At 50.8% G+C, this 16,275-nt stretch overlaps 1 protein-coding gene across 2 annotated transcripts in view; it reads right to left on the reverse strand.

Annotated features, from left to right (window-relative positions):
- LOC125621532 (uncharacterized) overlaps nucleotides 1–13,993 on the reverse strand; it is a 50,798-nt gene extending 36,805 nt beyond the window's left edge. Inside the window, exons 1-6 of one of the 2 annotated variants that reach the window (XM_075119893.1) lie at nucleotides 13,877–13,993; nucleotides 13,141–13,254; nucleotides 5,505–5,592; nucleotides 4,859–4,985; nucleotides 4,121–4,234; nucleotides 479–3,832 (exon numbers count right to left, since the gene is read on the reverse strand). In XM_075119893.1, the coding sequence (XP_074975994.1) occupies nucleotides 1,545–3,832; nucleotides 4,121–4,234; nucleotides 4,859–4,985; nucleotides 5,505–5,592; nucleotides 13,141–13,154 (2,631 nt within the window). In that variant the 5' untranslated portion in view covers nucleotides 13,155–13,254; nucleotides 13,877–13,993 and the 3' untranslated portion in view covers nucleotides 479–1,544. Of the gene's footprint in view, nucleotides 1–478; nucleotides 3,833–4,120; nucleotides 4,235–4,858; nucleotides 4,986–5,504; nucleotides 5,593–13,140; nucleotides 13,255–13,876 lie in introns of those variants that run through there. The other variant, XM_075119895.1, reaches the window with a different exon arrangement.
- Between the last annotated feature and the right edge of the window lie 2,282 nt (nucleotides 13,994–16,275).

The following is a 16,275-nucleotide window of genomic DNA, read 5'->3' on the forward strand; positions in this document are numbered from 1 at the left end:
AGATGACCTCCTGAGGTCCCTTCCAACCCTGATATTCTAGGATTCTATGATCTATTAAGATTATAAAAACCAAGAATGTACTTTTCTGTAGAATACCATGATTAAATCGAGTCTTCCAGACTAGTGATTTAAATCAAATCCACCCTGCTGCATCGCTGTGTAAACAACAAACCCCTCCACGCTCTGCTCACACACAGCCACTGGCATTCAAACTCACTCCTGGCTGCACTGTACTGAGTGTGACTAGCCAGACACTCATGAAGTTACTAAACAAGACAGCAACATCAGCCAGTTTTCTACTCCCAGCCTTGCACCCCGGGAATCTGCATCTTAAACTGCTCAGTCTGTTCACTGTGCTGGACAAACTCAATAATTAGTGGGTCATCCCCCCCCCACAAAGGGATCAGATTAGGCCAAAGCCTTGTTCTCTCAAGTCAAATCCCCCAAACACTTCAAGGAAAACACACAGGTCCAGACAAAACACTAAAATCGGTTTATTAACTGGAACAAGGAGGTTTTCAGGGATCACAAGGGAGAAAGATGTGAAAGGTCAAAACTAGTTAGTTCTTAGTACCCAGGACAGATTTCCTTCCTGCCTTGGTGCGTCCTCCCCAGTCCAAGGCCCCGGTGGCCTTTCAAGGCATATCCTTGACTTCTGTAAAGATGGGAGAGGAGAGGTGAAAATGGAGGCAATTCTCCCTTCTGCTTTTATACCATTCTCTTCTTTGAGGTTCAAGCTCCAGCCAGGGGGCAGGCAACAATCAGTCTGTGGCCAAAGTGAGGGTCCAGCCATCCTTCTGGTGAATTGTAACTCTCTTGTTCACAGCTCCACAGCTGGTGAATGGCCAGCTAAGCAATTAATGGCCACTTAGCACCTAGCTGGTCTGCAGGTACCATTGTCTCTAAAGAGTGAGTCTGTGGGCGTTTTCCAGCTTTCCAGCATGTAACAAACATACAGCAAACTCTCAGAGCTCCATCGAGAGTGCTGATCGACACATTTTAACAGGACAATAATATTCAGCAGGCGATGACTTTTCCTAGCATACTTCACAAGACATACTTTGGAGAAGATTTATCCTTCTGTAATCGTGGTGACCATAAGAGTGTAGACCAGTGGTTCTCAAAAGTGTTTCATTGGCCCCCCCCTTCTTTGTGTGTGTGGTCATTTACGCCCCACCCTCACAAGCACATATATGGCCACCTTGCAAAACACATTTTGGTGATTTTAGCTATAAACATTCCCTCCATCCTTCAGCCCCTAACCCCAGTGATTTCAAGGAGAGGGAGCTGGAATTGGGCAGGTGACATGGGCGATGGGTATAATCTCTGAATTAACAAAATACAGGAACCCTTTGCATAAATTGTTAACCTCTAAAAAGATATAGCTAAATATAGACCACGACAGTTACCACTCTTCCAAGTCTTTAACATGTTTACATTTCAAACTCTAGCTTAATGAAGGCGGAAACACTTTTAAAATCTCTGTCTAAAAGTTGAATCTGAGTCAATTACATACAAGTTGCTTAACCTTTTCTTGCCATGTGTCACAGAAGTTTACATCTTCTGTGGATTCCTCCATGTTTAACGAGGTCTGATGTCCGTATGAAACTTTTCCCACACTCCAAGCACTTGTGGGGTCTCTCTCCTGTATGGATTTTCTGATGATAACCAAGGGCTGATTTCCAAGTGAAACTTTTCCCACAGTCCAAGCACTTGTGGGGTCTTTCTCCTGTGTGGATTGCCTGATGATTAACAAGGTGTGACCGCCATGTGAAACTTTTCCCACAGTCCAAGCACTTATGGGGTCTTCCTCTTGTGTGGATTGCCTGATGATTAACAAAGTGTGACTTCCGCTTGAAACTTTTCCCACAGTCCAAGCACTTATGGGATCTTTCTCCTGTGTGGACTGCCTGATGTTTAACAAGGGTTGACCTCTCTGTGAAACTTTTCCCACAGTCCAAGCATTTATGGGGTCTCTCTCCTGTATGGATTTTCTGATGATTACCAAGGGCTGATTTCCAAGTGAAACTTTTCCCACAGTCCAAGCACTTGTGGGGTCTTTCTCCTGTGTGGATTGCCTGATGTTTAACAAGGGTTGACCTCTCTCTGAAACTTTTCCCACAGTCCAAGCATTTATGGGGTCTTTCTCCTGTGTGGATTGCCTGATGACTAACAAGGCCTGATTTCCGCTTGAAACTTTTCCCACAGTGCAAGCACTTGTGGGGTCTTGCTCCTGTGTGGATTGCCTGATGAATAACAAGGTCTGACCTCCATCTGAAACTTTTCCCACAGTCCAAGCACTTGTGGGGTCTTTCTCCTGTGTGGATTGCCTGATGTTTAACAAGGTGTGACCTCTGCTTGAAACGTTTCCCACAATCAAAGCACTTGTGGGGTCTCTCTCCTGTGTGGACTGCCCGATGTTTTACAAGTACTGACCTCTGCTTGAAACTTTTCCCACAGTCAAAGCACTTGTGGGGTCTCTCTCCTGTGTGGATTGCCTGATGACTAACAAGGACTGATTTCAGCTTGAAACTTTTCCCACAGTCAAAGCACTTGTGGGGTCTCTCTCCTGTGTGGCTTTTCTGATGATAACCAAGGGCTGATCTCGAAGTGAAACTTTTCCCACAGTCCAAGCACTTGTGGGGTCTTTCTCCTCTGTGGGTTCTCTGATGATTAACAAGGTTTGACCTCGCTGTGAAACTTTTCCCACAGTCCAAGCACTTATGGGATCTTTCTCCTTTGTGAATTGTTTTATGTTTAAGAAGGTTTGACCTCGCTGTGAAACTTTTCCCACAGTCCAAGCACTTGTGGGGTCTCTCTCCTGTGTGGATTGCCTGATGAGTTACAATGTCTGATTTCCGCTTGAAACTTTTCCCACAGTGCAAGCACTTGTGGGGTCTTGCTCCTGTGTGGATTGCCTGATGTCTAACAATGTCTGACCTGTGTATGAAACTTTTCCCACAATCCAAGCATTTATGGGGTCTCTCTCCTGTGTGGACTGCCTTATGTTTAACAAGGTGTGACCTCTTTATGAAACTTTTCCCACAATCCAAGCATTTATGGGGTCTCTCTCCTGTGTGGATTGCCTCATGAATAACAAGGTCTGATCTCCATGTGAAACTTTTCCCACAGTGCAAGCACTTATGGGGTCTCTTTCCTGTGTGGATTACCTGATGTTGAACAAGGGTTGACCTTCGTATGAAACTTTTCCCACAGTCCAAGCACTTGTGGGGTCTCTCTCCTGTGTGGATTGCCTGATGACTAACAAGGACTGATTTCTGCTTGAAACTTTTCCCACAGTCCAAGCACTTGTGGGGTCTCTCTCCTGTGTGGCTTTTCTCCTGTGAATTTAGTGCTGACTTTGAACTGAAACATTTCCCGCATTCAACGCATTGAATGGGCTTGTCCACAGTGTGGCTTCTCCCATGGTTATTAAGATCTCTGCGCTTATTGAAGCTTTCCCCGCTGTCCAAGCATTGAAATGATTTCTCTCCCGTATGGACTGTCTGATGTGTAACAAGCTGTGATCTCACAACGAATGCTTTCCCACACTCAAGGCAGTGCCAGGGTGTCTCTTCCTTGGGATTTGTCTGCTGCTCTCTGGGATTCTCGTCTCCTCCCCCACCATTAATAGATTCATCCACTTTCTTCCTGGTTTGGTTTATCAGAAGCTTCTCTGACCTGTGCCAATTTCCCCTGGCTTCTCCCTGATTCCAGCAAAGGGAAAAATTCCCTTCAGCTCTTCCCAAAAAGGTCCCCTGTGGTTCCACTTCTCCAGGAACTTCCTCATGATGATTCCTCTCCTTGTTCTCACTCGCTCGCTCAGCACCTGCTGGGAGAGACACAATCCAGAGAGGAGTCATTGTGCTGGGGAGAAAGAGGAACAGCACTGAGGGAAAAGCCAACACAAAGACTGAGCAATTGGATTCTGCCTCCACATCCCACCCAAACACTGACAAGGAAGGAGAGACGGGAAGGGTGGAATGGCGTGAGCAATATCTGCTGACCATAGCCCTGCTCTCGGTGAGATGAAGAAGAACTGAGGGCGTTACTCATATCATATTTTGGGATTCTCAACTTTTTCCTTCATTCCCTAGATGGTTTCTCTGTCAGTCCTCACCTGTGCTGGTGCATCTCCGAAGCCTTCTGTCCTTGAAATCCTGGAGGTCGGACACCCACAGCTCTTCCCCTCGTTCCAGCCGGGCGATAAGCTCAGGTTTGGGAACGGGAAATCCTGTGCAGAAGGTGAAATGAGTCCAGATCAGGGTGCATGGAGCATTGGTGGAGGATCTGTCACAAAGGACATTCCGTGAGTGGAACCTGTCCCTGTGCTCTGCTGGAGGAAGGTGGAATCCAAGAGGATGGGAACAGGGTCACTGAGCCCCCTTGCGCAAAGGACGTTGTCTGGGGAGGTGAGTTGAATTATTACTACACCCTCACTAGGCGTTCCCAGGATCTGTGCGCTCTGGGGGCCTTGCTGACTCACACACAGGTCTGCACTTAAGACCCTGCCTCTTTCTAAACCTGCAGAGCCCAGAGCTCTCCCCATGGCTGGAGCTATTCCCAAGGAGGGAGATGAACAGCGATTTTATGTGCAGCCAAGAAACAACACACACAAGACAATGAGGATTTATGTCCCTTTGAAAGCTGGAGGGGTGGGGATGGTTTAGCTTGTCCATTGGGTTTTGACTCCCGTGTCCCAGTGGAGAGGGCACCGAAATGCATGTATTTCTCACATGGCAGCTGTGCATTATGGAACCCATTCGCCTCTGCTCCAACTGACCAGGGAAGAACCTGACCACATTAAGACACGCAGACCCCACAGCTTCTAATAACTGAGGGGACGGGAATCCCTTACCCAGCGAGGTCACCGTCTCGTAGTTCTCCTGCATGACGTCCCTGTAGAGGGCTCTCTGAGCGGGGTCCAGCAGAGCCCCCTGCCCCTGGGTGAAATAAATAGCCACCTCCTCGAAGGTCACCGGCATCTGAAACACCAAGAGTCCCCCACTCAGCACCTGCTGCCCCAGCCACAATCCCACTGCTCAGGGGAAAGGAAAAAAAAACGTGAAGCTGTGGGAGGGCCAGAGTAGCAGAATCCCACCCACACCCTGCTCAGAGGAGCCAGGAGGCTTCAGGGGGTGGAGAAGGTGAGAGCTCCCTGTCCGCCCCAGCACACGGAGCACGCCAGGATCTTCTCATTTCCAACGCGCTTGCCAGCCACAGACTGGGACAGGAAGCAGAGCTCTGAGCCGGGGACAGGGACAGGAATCCCGACAGCTTCCCTTCGTATTTCACAGCAGCCCCAGGCAAATGGGGTCAGGCTCCAGCACTGGGATCCTGGAAAATGTTCCCAGCCCTGCCGAGGTGGATATATCCTGTCTGAGAAATGGGGGAATGTCCCCTCCCCCTTTCCCTGCCACAATGGGCCTATTTAGTAAATCGGTAGGTTTATCAAACCCTGACTCCTCCCTCCCCCGCCCAGCAGCTCCCTGAAAATCCCCTACCTGAGCTGGCTCCATCACAGCCATTTCCCTTCTCTGGCCCCTGGTAGACTGGCCGATCTTTAGTGAAACGTGGACCTGATTCCTCTGCCTGTAGGGGCGAGATGGAGGTTACAGAAGGGGTTTCTGTCCATGTCACACCCCGATTCCCCCCAGACTCTTCAGACCCTCCCAGTAACAGCATCTCTGAGCCAAATGCTAAAAAAAGGGAAGAACCAATAGGGCCAATTTGGGAGTCTGGCCCCGATTGCAGTGTAAACCCCTCTCCCTTACCAATAGCTGGAGGCCTCTGGTGGCGTCACCTGAAGATTCAGCTGCCCTGGACTCCCCCGGCAGCCCCCAGGGTCAGGCAGGAAGAGGCTGATCCCATTGGCCCATCCGCGCACCCCCTGCCTGAGCCAGCAGTGACTCCGGTCTGACTCTGGTGTGGCTGAGATCTGAACCCTACAGGGAAATCAGACCAGGGCCCTGGGCAGCCCCCAACACTCAGGGCACACAGACCCCACCACCACAGGCGTGTCTGACAATAACACACTCAGAGCCAGATCTGTGGGGGCGCTGGGTTTTTTCCTTGTAGCTTCTGCACCCTGGGCGGTTAGTCCGTGATCGCTCAGAAACCTGAGAAGAGTTTCTCTCCGCCCCTCCCACTTCGTGTCCCATGGGGCGGAGAAGCTACCTGGGCATCTCCCCCCGCCCGCCTCCCCACATCCCCCCTTTCCCTCGCTGTGCCCCCCACTCACGTCTTCCCCCATTCCCGACCTCGCTCCCCTCAGCCCCACAGTCCCCGATCCTCCTCCATTGCCCCATCTTCCCTTCCGTGCACCCCTGCCCCCATCCCAGCCTGCCCCCGGCATCCCCTGCACCCGCCTCCGGCCCCTCTTTATCCTCCTCCCCCAGCAGCCCAGATGTGACGGGGGGGGGGGACGCTGCAAGGGGGGATGGGAGGGTCTCTCTTACCTTCCCCCCGAGCGGGGCCCCCCGGGGCAGGGGCCGGGCCGGGAAGGGGCCCTGGCCGGGCTGGGGGCTCTGCCCTGGGAGAGGCTCCCGGGGAGCAGCGGGCAGGGCCCGGCTGGAGGTTCCCCTCTCGCGGCTGCAGCCCGGGCTCCGGGCTCCCAGCACCAGCCGCCGGGGCTCGGGGATCTCGCCGGGAGCCAGAGTCCCCGCCGCGGCTGCGAGTCACTTCCTGGGCCGGGCCTGAGCCCCGCGATCCTCCCCCCAGAGCCGCCCCCCAGCCGCTCCTGGGTCCTAGCGACCAACCCACAGTAATCCAGCCCCCTGCCCAGCCCCTGCCCCCTGGGGGCCCAACCGCCCCTGGGCTCGGGGAGCTTCTCCCAGCAGTAAGGGGTCATCCCGCCTCGAAACTTCTCCTGTCAGCATTCAGTCTCGCTCGCAGCCTCCCTGCAGGACTGACCGGGCACCGGCCGCTGGCTGATCAGCCCCTCTGCGGCAAACTTCTCTCCATATTGGGCTGGCAGAGGCCTTGCTCTCACCGCCTCTCTGGTCACCGGCGACTGGCCCAAAACCTCTGGTTGTTTGAGCTGACTGGGCCAGATTTGCAGGGGGGAGCGAGGGAAGGCAAAAGGAGAGAGAGCAGAAGTGGGGGTGGCATAATTGTTTAGACCACTGGCAGAGGTGAAAGTAAGCCGGTCTGATCCACTCTGGCGGACCCGGCAAGAGCCGGGACACCGCTGACTGCACCGGCAGGGGGCAGCTTCCCCAGGCCGGTGATGTGAAGGGCTCCAGCCACCGGTACCACAGCGGAGCCCTGGGCCCTTTAAATCGCCGCTGGAGCCCCGGGGGTCCCGGCTGCCATTGCAGCTACTGCTCCTGCCCTGATTTCAAGGGCCCGAAGCTCCCAGCAGCTGCTCACGTACCAGGGGGATTTCAGGATTTAGTCAAAATCAAACTCAGTGGAGTTGAGGATGTCCGCTGGCTCCCCTTCTCTGGTTTGCCCTGCTTAGCGTGTCTTTCAAGATCAGGATGATGAAAGCCCAACAGTGCCATGCTGGGGCCCAGGAGACAGCGGGTGTGAGACGTACCCCAGGGTACAATCTGGACTGTTGAACTGCTTAATTCTCCATCCCAGGGCATGTTTTACACTGCTTCCCAGGCTGGATAAAAATCAATGAGTTAAACAAAAATCAGTGTTTTTATTTAAATTGGATTTTTTTTTTGATAAAATGCTTTTTGAGGAAAAACCTTATCTAAAGATACGTTTAATTAAGATACATTGTAGCTCAAAGACAGGTTTCAGAGGAACAGCCGTGTTAGTCTGTATTCGCAAAAAGAAAAGGAGTACTTGTGGCACCTTAGAGACTAACCAATTTATTTGAGCATGAGCTTTCGTGAGCCACAGCTCACTTCATCAGATGTGTACCGTGGAAACTGCAGCAGACTTTATATACACACAGAGAATATGAAACAATACCTCCTCCCACCCCACTGTGGGGTGGGAGGAGGTATTGTTTCATATTCTCTGTGTGTATATAAAGTCTGCTGCAGTTTCCACGGTACACATCTGATGAAGTGAGCTGTGGCTCACGAAAGCTCATGCTCAAATAAATTGGTTAGTCTCTAAGGTGCCACAAGTACTCCTTTTCTTGTAGCTCAAAGATATCTCATCATGGAATAGGGATTGTAAATTCTAATTCTATAGTATGAGACAATATATTCATGGAATGTTTAAGAAAAGTTTTGTACATGAGTTCCAATAGTTGATGGATTAGGGACCCAATTTTATGGGGTTCCACAGGCTTCTCTATAGATTACTTAGGTTAATCTTTCCATCTACCCCATGGGACTCAGTGCTCAGTCTAGAAGATCCCATCAGAGATGCTTAATTTCCCAGTTCTCAAACTGTGGCTTTGTGTCTCCAGAGGTAACATGCTTGTTAAAAGCCAGAATGTTTTAAAATAAATTAATATAGAGAGGTGAGAAATAACAGACCTCACCTCTATTGTCCCTCTGCAAATTTGTGTACACAGAGTCTATCCCTTCCCTCTCTCCAAAAGTGCAAAGTTTCAAAAAGTTGAATGAATAGAAGACTGTTGGAGGCAGAATAGATCTGGACAAGGAGAAGAAGTCTGGAGATTAATGTGAGAAATGATGGACATATGCTTTTCTGCTAAAATATTGTATCTTTGCTGTTGAAGAAAAAAATCCAGAATACTTAACGTAGTTGTTTTAATGAAATAAAACAATTTAAACGTCTGTCTGGTGATGTTCTCCACCACAGGGTGGCATGACTGAAATAACCAAACAATGAAATAACCAAAAGCAAATAAATGTAATGAAATAACCAAACAATCATTCATTGTCTGATATAGCTGTAAAACTAACCTGAAAAGTTTTCAAAATAAATCTGTTTTAAAATGTATAGTGTGTACCTTCTAAAAATGCAACCTACATCTATCTCTGAGTTGTGTACAATATCTATTAAGATTATAAAAACCAAGAATGCACTTTTCTGTAGAATACAATGATTAAATCGAGTCTTCCAGACGAGTGATTTAAATCATCATTTAAATCAAATCCACCCTGCTGCATCGCTGTGTGAACACCAAACCCCTCCACGCTCTGCTCACACACAGCCACTAGCATTCAAACTCACTCCTGGCTGCACTGTACTGACTGTGACTAGCAAGACACTCATGAAGTTACTAAAGGACTCAGCAACATCAGCCACTTTTCTACTCCCAGCCTTGCACCCTGGGAATCTGCATCTTGGACTGCTCACTCTGTTCACTGTGCTGGACAAACTCAATAATTAGTGGGTCATCCCCCCACCCCCCACAAAGGGGTCGTATTAGGCCACAGCCTTGTTCTCTCAAGTCAAACCCCCCAAACACTTCAAGGAAAACACACAGGTCCAGACAAAACACTAAAATCAGTTTATTAACTGGAACAAGGAGGTTTTCAGGGATCACAAGGGAGAAAGATGTGAAAGGTCAGAACTAGTTAAGTCTATACAATTAAAACATGCATTTTAAATCCTAAATTTGACCAATCTAAGGAAAATGCGAAGCAAGCAGGTTTTCGCACCCTCCCGCTATTGCAAGCGGTTCACAGTTCTTCGTACCCAGGCTGGATTTCCTTCCTGCCTTGGTGCATCCTCCCCAGTCCAAGGCCCCTGTGGCCTTTCAAGGCATATCCTTGACTTCTGTAAAGATGGGAGAGGAGAGGTGAAAATGGAGGCAATTCTCCCTTCTGCTTTTATACCATTCTCTTCTTTAAGGTTCAAGCTCCAGCCAGGGGGCAGGCAACAATCAGTCTGTGGCCAAAGTGAGCGTCCAGCCATCCTTCTGGTGAATTGTAACTCTCTTGTTCACAGCTCCACAGCTGGTGAATGGCCAGCTAAGCAATTAATGGCCACTTAGCACCTAGCTGGTCTGCAGGTACCATTGTCTCTAAAGAGCTAGTCTGTGGGCGTTTTCCAGCTTTCCAGCGTCTAACAAACGTACAGCAAACTCTCAGAGCTCCATGGACAGCGCTGATAGACACATTTTAACAGGACAATAATATTCAGCAGGCAATGACTTTTCCTAGGATACTTCACAAGACATACTTTGGAGAAGATTTATCCTTCTGAAAACGTGGTGGCCATAAGAGTGTAGACCAGTGGTTCTCAAAAGTGTTTCATTGGCCCCCCCCTTCTTTGTGTGTGTCGTCATTTCCGCCCCCGCCCTCACAAGCACATATATGGCCACCCAGCTCTAAAGGCAGAGTCGCTGCTGGCGATGCGCCCGGCTCTGAAGGCCTCCAGCAGCAGCACAGAAGTAAGGGTGACCGAGTGAAAAGTGATATTCCTCAATATCACTGTTCACAGCAGACTTATCACCCCATTGCCACCCTGACTTCTGCCCTGCTGCTCCACCTGGCTTTTGAGAGCCTGAGCATTTATCCCCACCTCCCAGATATGCCAGTTCCTTCTTCAAGAGTCCCAGCCGGAGGTCATGTCTCCCTTGACATATTCCTGTGCCTCCATTGGGAGGACGTGCCCCACAGTTTCAGAATTACTAGTGTAGACAGTCACCGTTGTGATTGGAACCCAAGATGGTAACACCTGCTCCTTTCTGTCTGCGGGATCCCCAGAGAAAATATCCGAGCAGGAGAGAGGAACAGATCTCACTGATATTAACCTTGCAAAACAGATTTCAGTGATTTCAGCTATAAACATTCCCTCCATCCTTCAGCCCCTAACCTCAGTGATTTCAAGGAGAGGGAGCTGGAATGGGGCAGGTGACATGGGTGATGGGTATAATCTCTGAATTAGCAAAATACAGGAACCCTTTGCATAAATTGTTAACCTCTAAAAAGATATAGCTAAACATAGACCATGACAGTTACCCCTCTTCCAAGTCTTTAACATGTTTACATTTCAAACTCTAGCTTAATGAAGGCGGAAACTCTTTTAAAATCTCTGTCTAAAAGTTGAATCTGAGTCAATTACATACAAGTTGCTTAACCCTTTCTTGCCATGCATCACAGAAGTTTACATCTTGTGTGGATTCTTCCATGTTTAATGAGGTCTGACATCCGTATGAAACTCTTCCCACAGTCCAAGCACTTGTGGGGTCTCTCTCCTGTATGGATTTTCTGATGATAACCCAGGGCTGATCTCCAAGTGAAACTTTTCCCACAGTCCAAGCACTTGTGGGGTCTTTCTCCTGTGTGGATTGCCTGATGTTGAACAAGGTGTGATCTCTGTATGAAACTTTTCCCACAGTCCAAGCATTTATGGGGTCTCTTTCCTGTGTGGATTGCCTGATGATTAACAAGGTCTGACCTCCATGTGAAACTTTTCCCACAGTCCAAACACTTGTGGGGTCTCTCTCCTGTGTGGATTGCCTGATGACTAACAAGGTCTGACTTCCGCTTGAAACTTTTCCCACAGTCCAAGCACTTATGGGATCTTTCTCCTTTGTGAATTGTTTTATGTTTAACAAGGTTTGATCTCTGTATGAAACTTTTCCCACAGTCCAAGCACTTGTGGGGTCTCTCTCCTGTGTGGATTGCCTGATGATTAAGAAGGTGTGACCTCTCTATGAAACTTTTTCCACAGTGCAAGCACTTGTGGGGTCTTGCTCCTGTATGGATTCCCTGATGTTTAACAAGGTGTGACCTCTGAATGAAACTTTTCCCACAATCCAAGCATTTATGGGGTCTCTCTCCTGTGTGGATTGCCTGATGAATAACAAGGTCTGACCTCCATGTGAAACTTTTCCCACAGTCTAAGCACTTATGGGGTCTCTCTCCTGTGTGGATTGCCTGATGATTAACAAGGTCTGACTTCCGCTTGAAACTTTTCCCACAGTCCAAGCACTTATGGGGTCTCTCTCCTGTGTGGATTCTCTGATGATTAAAAAGGCCTGCTCTCCATGTGAAACTTTTCCCACACTCCAAGCACTTATGGGGTCTCTTTCCTGTGTGGATTGCCTGATGATTAACAAGGTCTGACTTCCGCTTGAAACTTTTCCCACAGTCCAAACACTTGTGGGGTCTCTCTCCTGTGTGGATTGCCTGATGTTTAACAAGGGTTGACCGCTGTATGAAATTTTTCCCACAGTCCAAACACTTGTGGGGTCTCTCTCCTGTGTGAATTGCGTGATGTTGAACAAGGTTTGACCTTCGTATGAAACTTTTCCCACAGTCAAAGCACTTGTGGGGTCTCTCTCCTCTATGGATTGCCTGATGATTAGCAAGATATGACTTGCATATGAAACTTTTCCCACAATCAAAGCACTTATGGGGTCTCTCTCCTGTGTGGACTGCCTGATGATTAACAAGCGCCGACCTCCACCTGAAACTTTTTCCACAGTCCAAACATTTATGGGGTCTCTCTCCTGTGTGGCTTTTCTCATGTGAATTTAGTGCTGACTTTGAACTGAAACATTTCCCGCATTCAACGCATTGAATGGGCTGGTCTACAGTGTGGCTTCTCCCATGATTATTAAGATCTTTGCACTTATTGACGCTTTCCCCACTGTCCAAGCATTGAAATGGTTTCTCTCCCGTATGGACTGTCTGATGTGTAACAAGTTGTGATCTCACAATGAATCCTTTCCCACACTCAAGGCAGTGCCAGGGTGTCTCTTCCTTGGGATTTGTCTGCTGCTCTCTGGGATTCTCGTCTCCTCCCCCACCATTAATAGATTCATCCACTTTCTTCCTGGGTTGGTTTATCAGAAGCCTCTTTGTCCTGTGCCAATTTCCCCAGGCTTCTCCCTGATTCCAGCAAGGGGAAAAATTCCCTTCAGCTCTTCCCAAAAAGGTCCCCAGTGGTTCCACTTCCCCAGGAACTGCCTCATGATGATTCCCCTCCTTCTTCTCACTCCCTCGCTCAGCACCTGCTGGGAGAGACACAATCCAGAGAGGTGTCATTGTGCTGGGGAGAAAGAGGAATAGCACTGAGGGAAAAGCCAACACAAAGACTGAGCAATTGAATTCTGCCTCCACATCCCACCCAAACGCTTACAAGGAAGGAGAGACGGGAAGGGTGGAATGGCGTGAGCAATATCTGCTGATCACAGCCCTGCTCTCGGTGAGATGAAGAAGAACTGAGGGCGTTACTCACATCATATTTTGGGATTCTCAACTTTTTCCTTCATTCCCTAGATGGAATTTCTCTGTCAGGCCTCACCTGTGCTGGTGCATCTCAGAAGCCTTCTGTCCTTGAAATCCTGGAGATCGGACACCCACAGCTCTTCCCCTCGTTCCAGCCGGGCGATAAGCTCAGGTTTGGGAATGGGAAATCCTGTGCAGAAGGTGAAATGAGTCCGGATCAGGGTGCATGGACCATTGGTGGAGGGTCTGTCACTAAGGACGTTCCGTGAGTGGAACCTGTCCCTGTGCTCTGCTGGAGGAACGTGGAATCCAAGAGGATGGGAACAGGGTCACTGAGTCCCCTTGCGCAGAGGACGTTGTCTGGGGAGGTGAGTTGAATTATTACTACACCCTCACTAGGCATTCCCAGGATCTGTGCGCTCTGGGGGCCTTGCTGACTCACACACAGGTCTGCACTTAAGACCCTGCCTCTTTCTAAACCTGCAGAGCCCACAGCCCCCCCCATGCCTGGAGCTATTCCCAAGGAGGGAGATGAACAGAGATTGTATGTGCAGCCAAGAAACAACACAGACAAGACAATGCGGATTTATGCCCCTTTGAACGCTGGAGGGGTGGGGATGGTTTAGCTTGTCTATTGGGTTTTGACTCACATGTCCCAGTGGAGAGGGCACCGAAATGCATGTATTTCTCACATGGCAGCTGTGCATTATGGAGCCCATTCGACTGTTCTAACTGACTAGCGAAGAACCTGACCACATTAAGACACGCAGACCCCACAGCTTCTAATAACTGAGGGGACAGGAATCCCTTACCCAGCGAGGACACCATCTCGTAGTTCTCCTGCATGATGTCCTTGTAGAGGGCTCTCTGAGCGGGGTCCAGCAGAGCCCCCTGCCCCTGGGTGAAATAAATAGCCACCTCCTCAAAGGTCACCGGCATCTGAAACACCAAGAGTCCCCCACTCAGCACCTGCTGCCCCAGCCACAATCCCACTACTCATGGGAAAGGAAAAATAAACGTGAATATGTGGGAGGGCCAGAGTAGCAGAATCCCACCCACACCCTGCTCAGAGCAGCCAGGAGTCTTCAGGGGGCAGAGAAGGTGAGAGCTCCCTGTCCGCCCCAGCACACGGAGCACACCAGGATCTTCTCATTTCCCACACGCCTGCCAGCCACAGACTGGGACAGGAAGCAGAGCTCTGAGCTGGGGACAGGGACAGGAATCCCGACAGCTTCCCTTCCTATTTCACAGCAGCCCTGGGCAAGTGGGGTCAGGCTCCAGCACTGGGAGCCTGGAAAATGTTCCCAGCCCTGCCGAGGTGGTTATATCCTGCCTGAGAAATGGGGGAATGTCCCTTTCTTCTTTCCCTGCCACAATGGGCCTATTTAGTAAATCAGTAGGTTTATCAAACCCTGTCTCCTCCTTCCCCTGCCCAGCAGCTCCCTGAGACTCCCCTACCTGAGCTGGCTCCAACACAGCCATTTCCCTTCTCTGTCCCCTGGAAGACTGGCCGATCTTTAGTGAAACGTGGACGTGGTTCCTCAGCCTGTCAGCGCAAGAGGGAGGTTACAGAAGGGTCCTCTGTCCATATCACAGCCCGATTCCCCCCGGACTCTTCAGACCCTCCCAGTAACAGCATCTCTGAGCCAAATGCTAAAAAAAAGGAAAGAACCAAAAGGGCCACTTTGGGAGATTTCCACCCATTACAGTGTAAACCCCTCTCCCTTACCAATAGCCGGAGCCCTCTGGTGGCATCACCTGAAGATTGAGCTGCCTTGGACTCCCCCGGCAGCCCCCAGGGACAGGCAGGAAGAGGCTGATCCCATTGGCCCATCCGCGCACCCCCCTGCCTGAGCCAGCAGTGACTCCGGTCTGACTCTGGTGTGGCTGAGATCTGAACCCTACAGGGAAATCAGACCAGGGCCCTGGGCAGCCCACACCACCACAGGGGTGTCTGACAATAATACACTGAGAGCCGGGTGTGTGTGTCGTGGGGGAGGGGGCGGGACGCTGGGTTTTTTCCTTGTAGCTTCTGCACTCTGAGGGATTAGTCCCCTGATCACTCCCAAAGCTGGTTTGACCAGTTCCAGGAGAAGAGCTTCTCTCCGCCCCTCCCACCTCGTGTCCCATGGGGCGGAGAAGCTACCTGGGCATCTCCCCCCGCCCGCCTCCCCACATCCCCCCTTTCCCTCGCTGTGCCCCCCACTCACGTCTTCCCCCATTCCCGACCTCGCTCCCCTCAGCCCCACAGTCCCCGATCCTCCTCCATTGCCCCATCTTCCCTTCCGTGCACCCCTGCCCCCATCCCAGCCTGCCCCCGGCATCCCCTGCACCCGCCTCCGGCCCCTCTTTATCCTCCTCCCCCAGCAGCCCAGATGTGACGGGGGGGGGGGACGCTGCAAGGGGGGGATGGGAGGGTCTCTCTTACCTTCCGTCCAAGCGGGGCCCCCCGGGGCAGGGGCCGGGCCGGGCTCGGGGCTCTGCCCTGGGAGAGGCTCCCGGGGAGCAGCGGGCAGGGCCCGGCTGGAGGTTCCCCTCTCCCGGCTGCAGCCCGGGCTCCGGGCTCCCAGCACCAGCCGCCGGGGCTCGGGGATCTCGCCGGGAGCCAGAGTCCCCGCAGCGACTGCGAGTCACTTCCTGCGGCCGGGGAATGAGGGACTTCAGCGATCGCTCCCACCCAGCTCCTCCTGGGTCCTAGCGATAAACCCAGTACCCGCGCTTGGCCTCTCTCTGTCTGGCATCTGTTGGACTCACAGGCTCTAAGGTCAGACGGGGACCATCATGAGCATCTAGCCCAGGGATTCTCACGGCCAAATTTGGTGGCCTCACAGTGTGGCCAACAACTCTCCCTGGTGGCCGCTCTGACACTTCCTCCTATAATCCTAATTAACTTTAGGAGAAACCAATAAATAGGTACAGAAGTAAGGAAGGCTGGGGAACACTCCTGGTATTGTGGGGAACTTTATTGGCTTATACACCTCCCCAATGGAATCAAATAGCAGAAGGATCTGAGTCCTGGCTCCCACTCCCTTTACTCGAGGCCTGCCTGACCTGGAGGACTTCCCTTCCACGCTAGTCCCTGAAACCCCAACAAGGCTGGGCCCAGGATTCCTGAGGGACCTTCACCCCCAATCTTGTTGCGATCACTCAGAACAGAGGCTAGGGTGTCGGATCCCCAGTCTGGGGTGCTCTCTTCACTCCAGACACTTCC

Source organism: Caretta caretta, chromosome 14, assembly GCF_965140235.1.
Source record: "Caretta caretta isolate rCarCar2 chromosome 14, rCarCar1.hap1, whole genome shotgun sequence".
NCBI classification, from domain to species: domain Eukaryota; kingdom Metazoa; phylum Chordata; order Testudines; family Cheloniidae; genus Caretta; species Caretta caretta.